Below are 13,364 nucleotides of genomic sequence, written 5' to 3' on the forward strand. Positions count from 1 at the left end.
GGCCACTGTGTTCTTGGGGACCTTCAATGCTGCAGAAATGTTTTCGTACCCTTCCCCAGATCTGTGCCTCTACACAATCCTGTCTCGGAGCTCTACGGACAATTCCTTCAACCTCATGGCTTGGTTTTAGCTCTGACATGCACTGTCAACTGTGGGACCTTATATAGACAGGTGTGTGCCTTTCCAAATCATGTCCAATCAATTGAATTTACCACAGGTGGACTCCAATCAAGTTTTAGAAACATCTCAAGGATGATCAATGGAAATAGGATGCACCTGAGCTCAATTTCGAGTCTCATAGCAAAGGGTCTGATTACTTATGTAAATAAGGTATTTCTGTTTTTTATTTTTAATGAATTTGCTAAATATTTTACAAACCTGTTTTCGCTTTGTCATTATGGGTTATTGTGTGTAGTTTGCTTAGGATACATTTAAAAAAAATCCATTTTAGAATAAGGCTGTAACGTAACAACATTTGGAAAAGTCAAGGGGTCTGAATACTTTTCCAAAGGCACTGTATTATGCAGTGCATACCACATCTGTCAAAGCTGCTTCCAAAGCTGTCATCCTTCTGATATTATCCGTTCTATACCATGTCTGTCTGTCTTTCTGCAGTTTCCCAGGAGTACTATCAGAATAATGTTCTGAATCTAGTTTTCATGCTATTTTGGGGGTGAAACTGAACTGACTTTTTAAAAGAAGGAAAAGAGAAGTCCATTTTTAACTTGATGTTATATTCAGTTGTTACTGTGTCAGATACATTGTGCCACTTGGCCAAAACTGTCGACTGTGGTCAAATAATATTAATATAAATGCAAATAAATGTTTTTAAAAAATCAGTATGCTATATACAGAAAATACACACATAGTAAGAGTATATGGTGCACAATTATCATAAAAATAAAAAAATGACATACTGGCTTTGGAAGGATGAAAATAATCCAAAAGAATTCCTGAGCAAAGTCATATCAACATTACGACCTTTGTGTCTTGTCGATGCATTTGCGACAGGCTAATTTGGGAGCACAGAATACTTTAACAACAAAAACCACGGGCTGACAACCATGGCACAGGCAAACATTGAACTACAGTAAGACCACAGAGTAAAATAACAAAGTGGAGAGAGGTTGGTTGGGCTAAAACATACATGCCCTGCAAGTAAACATTATTCACAAGTTCAAACACTGTTAGCAGGCCAAGGCTAGCCTGGTTAAACCAGACTGAACACTGCGCTTACCATCGTTTGAAATGAAACGATGGTGAAATGTAGTGAAGTCAGTTTGGAAACCAGGCCAGGCAAACACTGCTATGAAGAGCCTTTTTTTATGGCCACTCCATGCCTTTTCTCCTCTCCTTCATTAGTGTAAGTATTGTAAGCACTCTCCAGGCATGCAAAGTCAGTTTAGTTCATTAGTAATGCATGCCTCTTATGTAGACTAGACATACAGGATTGGTTGAGAGGGTTGTTAAGTCATAGTGTGGTGTGTACATTGTTTTCTACAATTCACATTGTACAACATTCACAGTCCATTGGGGTGGGGAGATGTGTTAGGAGGAAGAGGTTTAAGTTCTGGACCTGTTATATTAGTGCTCAACATGCAAATCCAAAGAGCAAAGAAGGTGGGCTTGAAAATGGCCTGAATCCTTGGTCACAGTTCTGATGTGGGCATGTGTCTCAGTACTCTGAAACCACTTCCTCTCCTTATCTCATGTCCTTGATGACCACTGACAGGTAAAAGGACTGGATAGGTTTCCACTACGTTGTTTTCACCTGCCTTGTCCTGATTAGTACTAGACACAGATCAGTGGTCAGCAGGACAGGAGACCATGAAATTAAGTTGTTACAACGTCTGAGACGGAGCAAATGTCTGTATTCAGTATCAGGTCATCCCATCTCCACTTGTCCCTCACCATCATGAACTCAACAACCCAAATTGCTAGTCTTCTGAATCTCCTCACTCCCAATGGTTTTGCAATCAACATGCTGCTCTTATAAATGATTTAAAAAAGTGATATGTAGTATGCGTAATAATACAATAAGCAGTATAAATTAGTGGTATAAATATAGCAAGTAAATCTTTAACTGGGTCTTGCATGAAGTGGTACACATTGTTCAGTGAGCGGACCCATCACTGTCTATTATTGTGTCCATGGTCTCTGTAGCAGGGTCGTTCCACGAAGAGTTCCTTTTGCATCCCTTTGATATTTTAAGTAGCAATTGTGCCACAATATTGAATTTTAAAATCCAGTTTTATTAAATGAAGTGCCCTTTGATATAGACCACATGGAGAATTCAATAAATCCGATTTTTAATATTAATAAAGACTTGCTAAAGTGTCCCTCAATGCACCCTCTGACTTCTAGGAAGATTTTAAGCCACTTAACCCCAACATTTCACCATCATTGTAAAGGCCTAGTTATTTTGTTGCTTTGACAAAAGTAATTTCTGAAGATTAGTGATTCATTTAAGTCTGACCCTCATTTTAAGGTCAATCCAGTTACGTGACACTGAACTCTTGTTTTAATATGGTGAGACTAATCCTTTTTAAATATGTTTTTCAAAAGACACATTGAGGATCTAATAGCCAAATCGTAGTGTAAAAGGAGTTCCTCTCCTCAAAGGGCACTGAATTGGTGGAACGACCCAGTAGGTGAATATCTGGCACCAAACAATTCCAATGGCAAGCAATGGGATGTCGTCAGTCACGTGTGTGGCGCATGTCTTCACAAAGCTGTCCCTCCTCCAAATACTTCCATTCAGAACCCGGATATTCAGAGTATAGTGCTTCCGTCATTTTTAGTATTTTGTTAAAAGGTTTAATCACACAAACAGGGCCTGAGATGAGTCCTTCCTTCAGAAGGAGAATGTCTCTCTCCATAGTTCCTCTCTAAGCGCTCTCTCTTTTTAGTGGTCCATTGTTTGGGATAAAACCTCAATTGAACCTAAAGTCAACAAGACCTCCATGCATAGTCAGTTCACCAGGACGACCACAAGAGGGCAGTGGTTCAGTCTGCTTGCTGACTGTTGAGCGAGTGAGTCCTCAGTTCTCATGTGGTTGTGGGTTTTAAAAGCCATTCACAGTGCGGATTCACATGGTACACGTCTAGTAGGTGAGTCTCAGGGTCCAAGCAGCGCTCGCCTAGAGAGAAAAGTATTGTTTAGTTTGGTTAACGAAGACTGAGAAATGACAAGAATAATTTGTGTTTGAAAATAATTTGAGTCAAACAGTGATGTAACTATACATACCTATGTTTCCTCCGACCTCAAACAAATACTGTACTGGCCTCCGGCTAGTGCTTCTGGTGCCACGACTGTGAGAGAAAAAAATAGAATGATTTTAATAAACCCAGACATCCCTATAGTATGCATTAGCAACATCAATAACTGTCTGGGACAGAAAAATACGAATCATCCTCATCCTCTTCCTCCACTGACCCGTTCTCGTAATCGAAGCGCGCCATCACGTCTTTGGCCTTGGTCTCGTTATCCAACTGGATTGCCATGGAGATCTTGGCGTGTTGTGGGGCGTGAACCCTGATGACCCCTTCTCTGAGGTCAGTCAACTGTGGACCAAGAAAAGCCCCAACTTCAATTCAAGTCCCATTACATGAGTACACCTCATGCTGAAAGGTACTAGCGACCTCATCCAATTAGGTACTGTCAGGAGCAAGCATACACCCAATAGCCTATGATATTGTTGTCTAGTCAAACTAACATTGAGAATAAATCTAATTGGCCATTTCAAGTTGGGGTTAAAGTACTTTAGAGTCGATAAATCAGTAATCATTACCTCGCTCCTCTCAGTCTTCTCGGCGTTCCTCTTCCTCATCAGTAGCAGCTTCCTCTTGGTCTTCTCTGAGCTGGGCGGCTTCTTGCTGGCACCAGCCTCATTCAACTTCCTCACGTGGGAGATGAGAAAGCAGGGCACCTGAGGAGAGAACAATATACCTATTAATCTCTCTCCTCTTTTTCTCTTTACATCTCTCCCTTTCTTCTCTTTCTCCCCATCTGACCGGAGGCTTGATGATTTGGGCTATACTGATGATTTGGGCTATACTGACATTGCATTCTAATAGGCCAGGCACCAGTCACCAGATTTGGGTCAAGCTGCTCTTTGTGTTTCATACAATGTGCCTGGATCACTTCCCTCATGGGTTTTTGTTCAGTAGTTTTGTAGTTTTGCATTTTGGTAGGCACTGGTCTATTAGCCTCGCATAAAAACTGTTTTCCAGTAAAACCTTGTGGTCTACATAAAAAAAATATTTTCTTGAATTACTGAAAGGGAGGTTTTGTTCAGCAGAATTACAGAGGTTGTACTGGAATCTTAAAATTGCAGATGCTATGCTGGAGCAGTTTGAGAAGTATAGACGTAATCTATCAACCACTAATTTGGGAAATTGCAGTCCCACTGTAGTTGAATAACACCCAATTCTGTCCTGATGAGGCGAGATGACTGTTGACAAGATATGTTTGGAGGTAGTGAATGTGTAGTGTGTGTGTGTGTGTGTGCGCGCATGTATCACATCTCTATGTGTTCGTGTACGTGCGCGTGTGCAGCAAACTCACGGTCCAGAGCAGGTCTTGGTATGTGATGAGTAGCCGTACGAGGTGGGCCGCCCCGGCTGCCCCCTGCATCTCCTCCTGCTTGGCGTTCTTGCCCCGGTAGGTGAAGAGGTTGGGAGCCACGATCATGGACACGTTCCACAGACTCATCCTATTCTTTTCTTCATAAGCTACCACCTTCCTCAGGAACTCCAACAGGGCCTGGAGGGGCACAGAGGGGTTAGAGTGGGTCTTTGTGTGTGTGTGTGTGTGTGTGTGTCCTTCGGATTTATTCCTTCAAGAAAATAGTTTAAACCTTTGCACTGGCACAATCAATGGGTAAATCTGGCCTACTGACCCAAAATATACCCACACTAAAACACACTCATATCTTATCCTACACATGTCATTTGATATACTGTACACTCAGGAAGAGAGGACGTTAGTGGGTTATCACCCGTTTTCCCTCCACACCTTCAAAACACCCACCTGAATAAGGATTGACACCTCTTATCTAAACTTTACATGATAACCTCTTTATGGGACTACACTTAAACACGGCTGTTGCTCTTCACGTTCACTTCAAGTGTGCCGAGATAAGTCATCATATTACACCTCGACTGAGGCTTGAGCAACACTTCATGGTTGTTTACATGTTACGAAGGCAACCGCCCCTTAGAATGGTTGTGACTATTGGCTTAATGAGTCATAGGAATGCATAGCAAATGCATAGTAGGACACAGTTGCCAGATTCAAAATAAACTCTTAGCCCCTGCACTTATATGAGCTATTTTAGGATTGGATATATGGGATAGGTGTATGTTTGTGTTTTGGGTTGTGAGGTCAAAGTTGAAAGTGTAGTTTCTCAGTCCATGATCATGAGTCTTGGGATAGCTACAAAGGACGTGATTCCTAAATGGAGACCAAAGGTGAACAACACAGTGACTTGACCTTTAGGGTCCTAGGGTCATTAGTCAAAGCTCACCTTGAGTGTGTCTCTGTTGGGCTCAGGGAGCAACATGATGAGGAGGTGCAGAGCCTGGATCTGGTGTCTGGGAGAGGAGACACCTGAGGAGGGACAGAGCGGAATACACACTGATATTTCAGCACACACACACACACCCTACCATCTGGTGGAAGTGTTGTTGACTGTTATTGGCATTGTTAAGAGTACATTTAGGAGAGAAAATGGAAATGAATCATAAATGACTAGAAACAAATATACACTATATATACAAAAGTATGTTGAAACCCCTTCAAATTAGTGGATTTCGCTATTTCAGCCACACCTGTTGCTGACAGGTGTATAAAATAAAGCACACAGCCATGCAATCTCCATAGACAAACATTGGCAGTAGAATGGCCTTACTGAAGAGCTCAGTGACTAAACGTGGCAGCGTCATAGGATGCCACCTTTCCAACAAGTCAGTTAGTCAAATTTCTGCCCTGCTAGAGATGCCCCGGTCAACTGCAAGTGCTGTTATTGTGAAGTGGAAATGTCTAGGAGCAACAACGGCTCAGCTGCGAAGTGGTAGGCCACATAAGCTCACAGAATGGGACCACTGAGTGCTGAAGCGCGTAGAGCGTAAAAATTGTCTGTCCTCGGTTGCAACACTCACTACTGAGTTCCAAACTGCCTCTGGAAGCAACGTCAGCACAATAACTGTTCGTCGAGAGCTTCAAGAAATGGGTTTCCATGGCCGAGCAGCCGCACACAAGCCTAAGATCACCATACGCCATGCCAAGCGTCAGCTGGAGTGGTATAAAGCTCGCCACCATTGGACTCTGGAGCAGTGGAAACGCGTTCTCTGCAGTGATGAATCATGCTTCACCATCTGGCAGTCCAACGGACTAATCTGGGTTTGGTGGATTTCAGGAGAACGCTACCTGCCCGAATGCATAGTGCCAACTGTAAAGATTGGTGGAGGAGGAATAATGGTCTGGGGCTGTTTTTCATGGTTCAGGCTAGGTCCCTTAGTTCCAGTGAAGGGAAATCTTAACGCTACAGCATACAATGACATTCTAGACGATTCTGTAATTCCAACTTTGTGGCAACAGTTTGGGGTAGGCCCTTTCCTGTTTCAGCATGACAATGCCCCCATTCACAAAGCGAGGTCCATACAGAAATGGTTTGTCGAGATTGGTGTGGAAGAAACTGACTGGCCTGCACCGAGCCCTGACCTCAACTCCATCGGACACCTTTGGGATGAATTGGAACGCCGACTGCAAGCCAGGCCTAATCGGCGAACATCAGTGTACGACCTCACTAATACTCGTGGCTGAATGGAAGCAAGTCCCCGCAGCATTGTTCCAACATCTAGTGGAAAGCCTTCCCAGAAGAGTGGAGGCGGTTATAGCAGCAAAGAGGTGACCAACTTTATATTAATACCCATTATTTTGGATGAGATGTTCGACGAGCAGGTGTCCACATACAATGCATTCGTAAAGTATTCAGACCCCTTGACTTTTTCCACGTTACAGCCTTATTCTAAAATTGATTACATTTTTTTTTCTCTCATCAATGTACACACACACACCCCATAATGACAAAGCGAAAACCGGTTTTTAGACATTTTTGCAAATGTGTTAAAAATAACAAACAGAAATACCTTATTTACATAAGTATTCAGACCCTTTGCTATGAGACTCGAAATTGAGCTCAGGTGCATCCTGTTTCCATTGATCATCCTTGAGATGTTTCTACAACTTGATTGGAGTTCACCTGTGGTAAATTAAATTGATTGGACATGATTTGGAAAAGGCACACACCTGTCTATATAAGGTCCCACAGTTGACAGTACGTCAGAGCAAAAACCAAGCCATGAGGTCGAAGGAATTGTCTGTAGAGCTCCGAGACAGGATTGTGTTGAGGCACAGATCTGGGGAAGGGTGCCAAAAAATGTCAGCAGCATTGAAGATCCCCAAGAACACAGTGGCCTCCATCATTCTTAAATGGAAGAAGTTTGGAACCACCAAGACTCTTCCTAGAGCTGGCCGCCCGGTCAACCTGAGCAATCGGGGGAGAAGGGCCTTGGTCAGGGAGGTGACCAAGAACCCGATGATTAGTCTGACAGAGCTCTAGAGTACCTCTGTGGAGATGGGATAACCTTCCAGGCCTTTATGGTAGAGTGGCCAGCCGGAAGCCACTCCTCAGTAAAAGGCACATGACAGCCTGCTTGGAGTTTGCCAAAAGGCACCTAAAGACTCTCAGACCATGACCAACAAGATTCTCTGGTCTGATGAAACCAAGATTGAACTCTTTGACCTGAATGACAAGCGTCACTTCTAGAGGAAACCTGGCACCATCATGCTGTGGGGATGTTTTTCAGTGGCAGGGACTGGGAGACTAGTCAGGATCGAGGGAAAGATGAATGGAGCAAAGTACAGAGAGATCCTTGATGAAAACCTGCTCCAGAGTGCTCAGGACCTCAGACTGGGGTGAAGGTTCACCTTCCAACAGGACAACGACCCTAAGCACACAGCCAAGACAACGCAGGAGTGGCTTCGGGACAAGTCTCTGAATGTCCTTGAGTGGCCCAGCCAGAGCCCGGACATGAACCCGATCGAACATCTCTGGAGAGACCTGAAAATTGCTGTGCAGCGACGCTCCCCATCCAACCTGACAGAGCTTGAGAGGATCTGCAGAGAAGAATGGGAGAAACTCCCTATATACAGGTGTGCTAAGTTGTAGCGTCATACCCAAGAAGACTCAAGGCTGTAATCGCTGCCGAAGGTGCTTCAACACCTGAATACTTATGTAAATGTAATCGTTTATTTTTATTTTTAAGACATTTGTTAACATTTCTAAAAACCAGTTTTTGCTTAGTCATTATGGGGTATTGTGTATAGATTGATGAGGGAAAAAACAATTGAATCAATATTAGAATAAGGCTGTAATGTAACAAAATGAGGAAAAAGTCAAGGGGTCTGAATACTTTCCGAAGGCACTGTATTATGTATACACTTCATGGTAAGCGTACAGGCCTACATGTGTGTGTACTCACTCTGTGCAGCGGCGAAGGCCGGTAAGTGTTGGAGAGTGAGCAGAGGATAAGGCAGCTCTCTGATGAACATCTTCAACAGGCCCGCTGCATCGTTGTGCCTCACCTGCTCCCAGTCAAACCGGTCCTCATAGAACTTCTGCTCGAGCTCCTGGCGAAGATGCTACAAATACCAACACCAAAACAAGAAACTGCAGCAGTTATCCCCAAAAAAGGCTCCTCCTGTGCTCAATCCAAACTCATAGAACTTCTGCTCCAGCCCCTGGCATAGATGATGAAAAACCAACACCAAAACAAGAATACACACATTATCTCCACAATGGCTCGTCCTGTGGTTAATCTCAACGCCACGGTCACCTTTGACCCCCTCCATAAGAACAAATCACATCCCTAACCATCACCATATGTGTTTGGGGAACCTAATACCCACATGGTTCCTCTAGTTGAACTCTCAAGTGTGTGTGTGGGGGTGTCTGACCTTCCATGGTGCCTAACAAATTACAATGGAGGTGAGTGGGGGTGGAGGGGTACATCCTCCCCTTCAGTCTGCTTGTCCTAATGATGAAAGGAGGTTATCCAGACCAGACCAGAGGGTACGGAGAGGTGGAGAGGCAGAGAGGGTGGCCTCCCATAGCCTGTGAGTGATGCTGGATGAGTTGGGATATCAGGGCTGATAATCAGAGAGTCTATCCCAGTGAAGGCTCACTCTGTCTGGGAGGGACAGGTTTCATCTGTGGGCCCCTGGGCCGGCTGGGTATCATGTTAACCGTAGGGGCCTCTCGACTTGGTATGGTTCTACTTAGTACAAAATATGTTTTGGTTGAGGAACACACATAAACACACAGATATGCATGCACACATATAGGCACAGAGATATGCAACCATGCACATACACACACATACACCAACCTCCCTAACACAGAGTTACTACATGACTACATGAGAGACAAGGAATGTGGAAATGATAAGGGGAGAGATGAGTGTAGGTAGGGAGGAGTCAGAAATACACCAGTCATTAATATATTTTCTGAGCATGATTTTAATTTCCTGTCAATAACATCCATACACTGAGTATACAAAACATTAAGAACGCCTGCTCTTTCCATGGCATAGACTGACCAGGTGAATGCTATGACCCTTTATTGATGTCACTTGTTAAATCCACTTCAATCAGTGTAGATGCAGGGGAGGAGACAGGTTAAAGAAGGATTTTTAAGCATTGAGACAATTGATACATGGATTGTGTATGTGTGCCATTCAGATGGTGACTGGACAAGACAAAATATGTAAGTGCCTTTGAATGGGGTATGGTAGTAGGTGCAAGGTGAGGCGCACCGCTTTGAGTGTGTCAAGAACTGCAACGCTGCTGGGTTTTTCACACTCAACAGTTTCCCAACTCAATATACTCAGTTTATATTCTTGGCCAGAACACATCTGCCCTTGACAACCTTAGTCTGGGTCTGGGTACCCAAAACCTATACAGTAGGATAATATAAGATAGGGTCAAGTACAGCACTAAATCAAAGAGCAAACATATCTTTCCCTTCTGTGAAATGTTTTTCAAATGGTAGACATAGGCTAGAGTTACACAGAACAAGATAGCTCTATGATTGGTGATTGACAGCTACAGTATTAAAAGCTCCAGTCTCATCAGTGGAAAAGGGAGAGGGGGTGTGTGTATCTGAGGTACCTTACCTTTACTCTGGATGCAGACCCTGGTACTCTGAGAATCCCCTCTGTTTGTAGTCCTGTCTGCTCCAGCTTGGACAAGAGCTGAAACACAAGCATACACATTTTATAAACCACAAGTTTAACAAACCAAGAGGGACATTTCTATCTCAACTCGACTCTCATCTGTAAACAAAATCAACCAAATCTGACTGCATTCATTTCCTCTTACCTGTTTTCACAGAGCAGTGTTGATAACACACAGTAGAACTAGGACCAATCAGACAGGGATGTCATTTTTGTACAAACTTCTTTTTTTTTACAGAGAGGTTTTCAAACCACTAACAAAACAGCATTCAATTCATATTTACAACTAGCGATAAAAGCACCCACAGATTCGGTCACTGGCCCTTGATGTTTGTTTTCCCATCGCCAAACTTGTTTTGCGCCACTGAACATGACTCAGACCTGGGTTGGAGACCCGAGTCAGCGACCTGAGACAACGCTATCCGACCCACCATCTCTCACACAAGTCGTACACTCCAAAAGAAAGACAAAGACACAACCCTCCCGTTTCCTGCCTCTTAGTGAAGACTGAGAATATACAATATTTCCCTTAAAAAGGTGCACTCCGTAACTTCTCTCAACAGTAAACTGTGTGGTACTAACACTTGATCATTTTTGTTTAGGAGGGCTGAGGGATCTTTGCAAGTGCAATATGACAGATGAAGACCACAGGAGAGAGAGAGTAAGGCAACCCAACAATTGTATTTTATGACAAGCTTTGGATCCCAAAAGGCTAACTATCTGTTTACTAGACCACACAAAACCTGCATTCTGAAGCAATGGTTTGACCTCATTCATCAAGTCCTCCTCCAGAAACCATTTTCCAGGTCCACATAATATAAACCAACACTGATATAGCAGTGAACAATTGCTTCAAAGAAAAGTCCTATAATTCCCTTTCAGAAGGCACTTATCTACCAAATCCCTTAAACACCACCTTGATACCCAAAACTCTAGTCATTTCCTATACATGCCCTGTAATTGGAGTTTGTCTAGACAGTCAATGTGACAAGAGTATTTTAGGTTAATTCTGGTTGGACTGGACTTTGACTGCTGGTAACAGGGTTAGCTCCTTAACTCTCAGCTATGCCAAGGTTAGGTCCGTGTCACTGGCTGACTGACTGACTGGCAGCTGCTAGGACTCTAAACAGTCAGATGTTGTTATTTTCAGTACAGCTCCTTACATACAGTACCAGATATACAGTATTTCTCAAATATATGAGCTATTAGAGCTAACATATTCTATTACATCTAAGACATTTTAGCTTTTCATTTCTAATTAATTTGTAAACATTTCTAAAAACATAATTCAACTTTGACATTATGGGGTATTGTGTGTAGGCCAGTGACACAAAATCTCAATGTAATCAATTGTCAAGAACTGCAACGCTGCTGGGTTTTTCACGCTCAACAGTTTCCCATGTGTGTCAAGAATAGTCCACCACCCAAAGGACATCCAGCCAACTTGACACAACTGTGGGAGCAATGTCAAAATTCCACTTTGACATTATGGGGTATTGTGTATAGGCCAGTGACACAAAATCTCAATGTAATCAATTGTAAATTCAGGCTGTAACACAACAAGATGTGGAAAAAGTCAAGGGGTGTGAATACTTTCTGAAGGCACTGCATATACCGTCCCAGACATATTTCTAAAATATAGCTAACATATTCTATGATAGAAATGGACATTAACTAACATCCATCCCTAGCTGACATGACAACACAAATGAAAATAAAAGTATACATAGCTTATAGTTCATCGCTTGACTCCCCTCCCTCCCCTCCCCTCCCCTCCCCCACTCAGTAGGTTTAATAGGAGTATATGGTAGACTTCTGACATTTAGTCTCTCCGGAATGTCTTTGTGATAACGTGTGAAAGCTTAACCAGACTGACTCTAGTACTGAAACAGAGAAACAGGAGGGGTGATAGGCTCAGGGAGGGAGCAGTCAGTGCATCCCCTGACACATATTACGTTACCACAAAGCAGTAATGGCCAGCTGAGGAGGAGTCAGGGAGTGTGTTGTTGTGAGTGGTTCTGGGAAAGGCTTGCTTCAGTAGGAATAGCATGACGAAAGTGATGAGGGTCAGGATACTATGGGTTATCAGAGGGTGAGAGTAGAGCTGGGACAATAAACCAAAAATTATCGACACGACAAAACCGACCACTTATTGTGGACATTTCTAAATGAAATACGTTTCTAATATGGGTGATTGTTAATAGGAAAATTGATAGGTACAACATTCAAAGTATTAGTAGTAGTTTTAAGGGTAATATTAAAAAAACAACAGTAGTGCACATATAAATGTATTGTTCAGTTGATCATTATCGTGATAATTCAGTCAATTTATAGCAATATGGATTTTTGTAAATATCACCCAGCTCTAGGTGTGAGTAGCACTGAGGGAAGGAGTGAGGGAGTTGGGGAGGAGAGCGAGGGAGAGACAGAAAGAGACAGAAAGAGAGAAAAAGAGAGAAAAAGAGAGAGAAAAAAGTGAGAAGAAAGAAATAAAAAATAAACGAGGGAGAGAGAGAGACGGAGAGTTTAACTGACCCATAGAAGTGCTGAGTAGGAGAACTCCATAAATGGCAATGCAAAATAACCCCATATCAATTTTCCATTGGGGAAGTAGCAGGGATTTTCCCCCCAGTTCCATTTCATGTTAAATATTACTATAACCAGAGGGGAGAGACGCTTGTAGTTTCAAAAAGGAGAAGTAAGTGTGGTTTACCAATACAAATAGAACCAAACAGGTAAAGTACCTTTTTGAAGACGAGAGGAACCTTGGACTCTGGGAATTTCTTCTGGTCATTCTCCAGTAGAGTGGTCAGGGAAACTCCAAATACACCACTTTCTGTGTAGGGGGCGTGAAAAAAATGTAAAAATGGGATGTGAAACACAAGGGTTGTGTTCATTAGAGCAAGCAACTGAAAACGTCTTAAAACATTTTGCAACATAAAACTTAAATATACAGTGCATTCGGAAAGTATTCAGCCCCCTTGACTTTTTCCACTTTGTTACGTTACAGCCTTATTCTAAAATGGATAAAATAAAATAAAATCCTCATCAAGCTACACACAATA

The 13,364-nt window shown here is 42.8% G+C and overlaps 1 protein-coding gene across 1 annotated transcript in view; it reads right to left on the bottom strand.

The window, feature by feature from the left end:
• Positions 1 to 3,048: 3,048 nt before the first annotated feature.
• Positions 3,049 to 13,364, bottom strand: part of LOC311100967 (rho GTPase-activating protein 28-like) — a gene marked incomplete at its 3' end in the record, with an annotated part of 52,898 nt that continues 42,582 nt past the window's right edge. Inside the window, exons 7-15 of the mRNA XM_084141972.1 lie at positions 13,044 to 13,135; positions 10,240 to 10,317; positions 8,548 to 8,707; positions 5,529 to 5,611; positions 4,568 to 4,765; positions 3,792 to 3,929; positions 3,437 to 3,564; positions 3,248 to 3,312; positions 3,049 to 3,140 (exon numbers count right to left, since the gene is read on the bottom strand). Of these exons, the coding sequence (XP_083998098.1) occupies positions 3,049 to 3,140; positions 3,248 to 3,312; positions 3,437 to 3,564; positions 3,792 to 3,929; positions 4,568 to 4,765; positions 5,529 to 5,611; positions 8,548 to 8,707; positions 10,240 to 10,317; positions 13,044 to 13,135 (1,034 nt within the window). The remainder of the gene's footprint in view (positions 3,141 to 3,247; positions 3,313 to 3,436; positions 3,565 to 3,791; positions 3,930 to 4,567; positions 4,766 to 5,528; positions 5,612 to 8,547; positions 8,708 to 10,239; positions 10,318 to 13,043; positions 13,136 to 13,364) is intronic.

The sequence above is a fragment of the Coregonus lavaretus genome (genome assembly GCF_964263955.1).
Source record: "Coregonus lavaretus genome assembly, chromosome: 2".
Classification (NCBI taxonomy): domain Eukaryota; kingdom Metazoa; phylum Chordata; class Actinopteri; order Salmoniformes; family Salmonidae; genus Coregonus; species Coregonus lavaretus.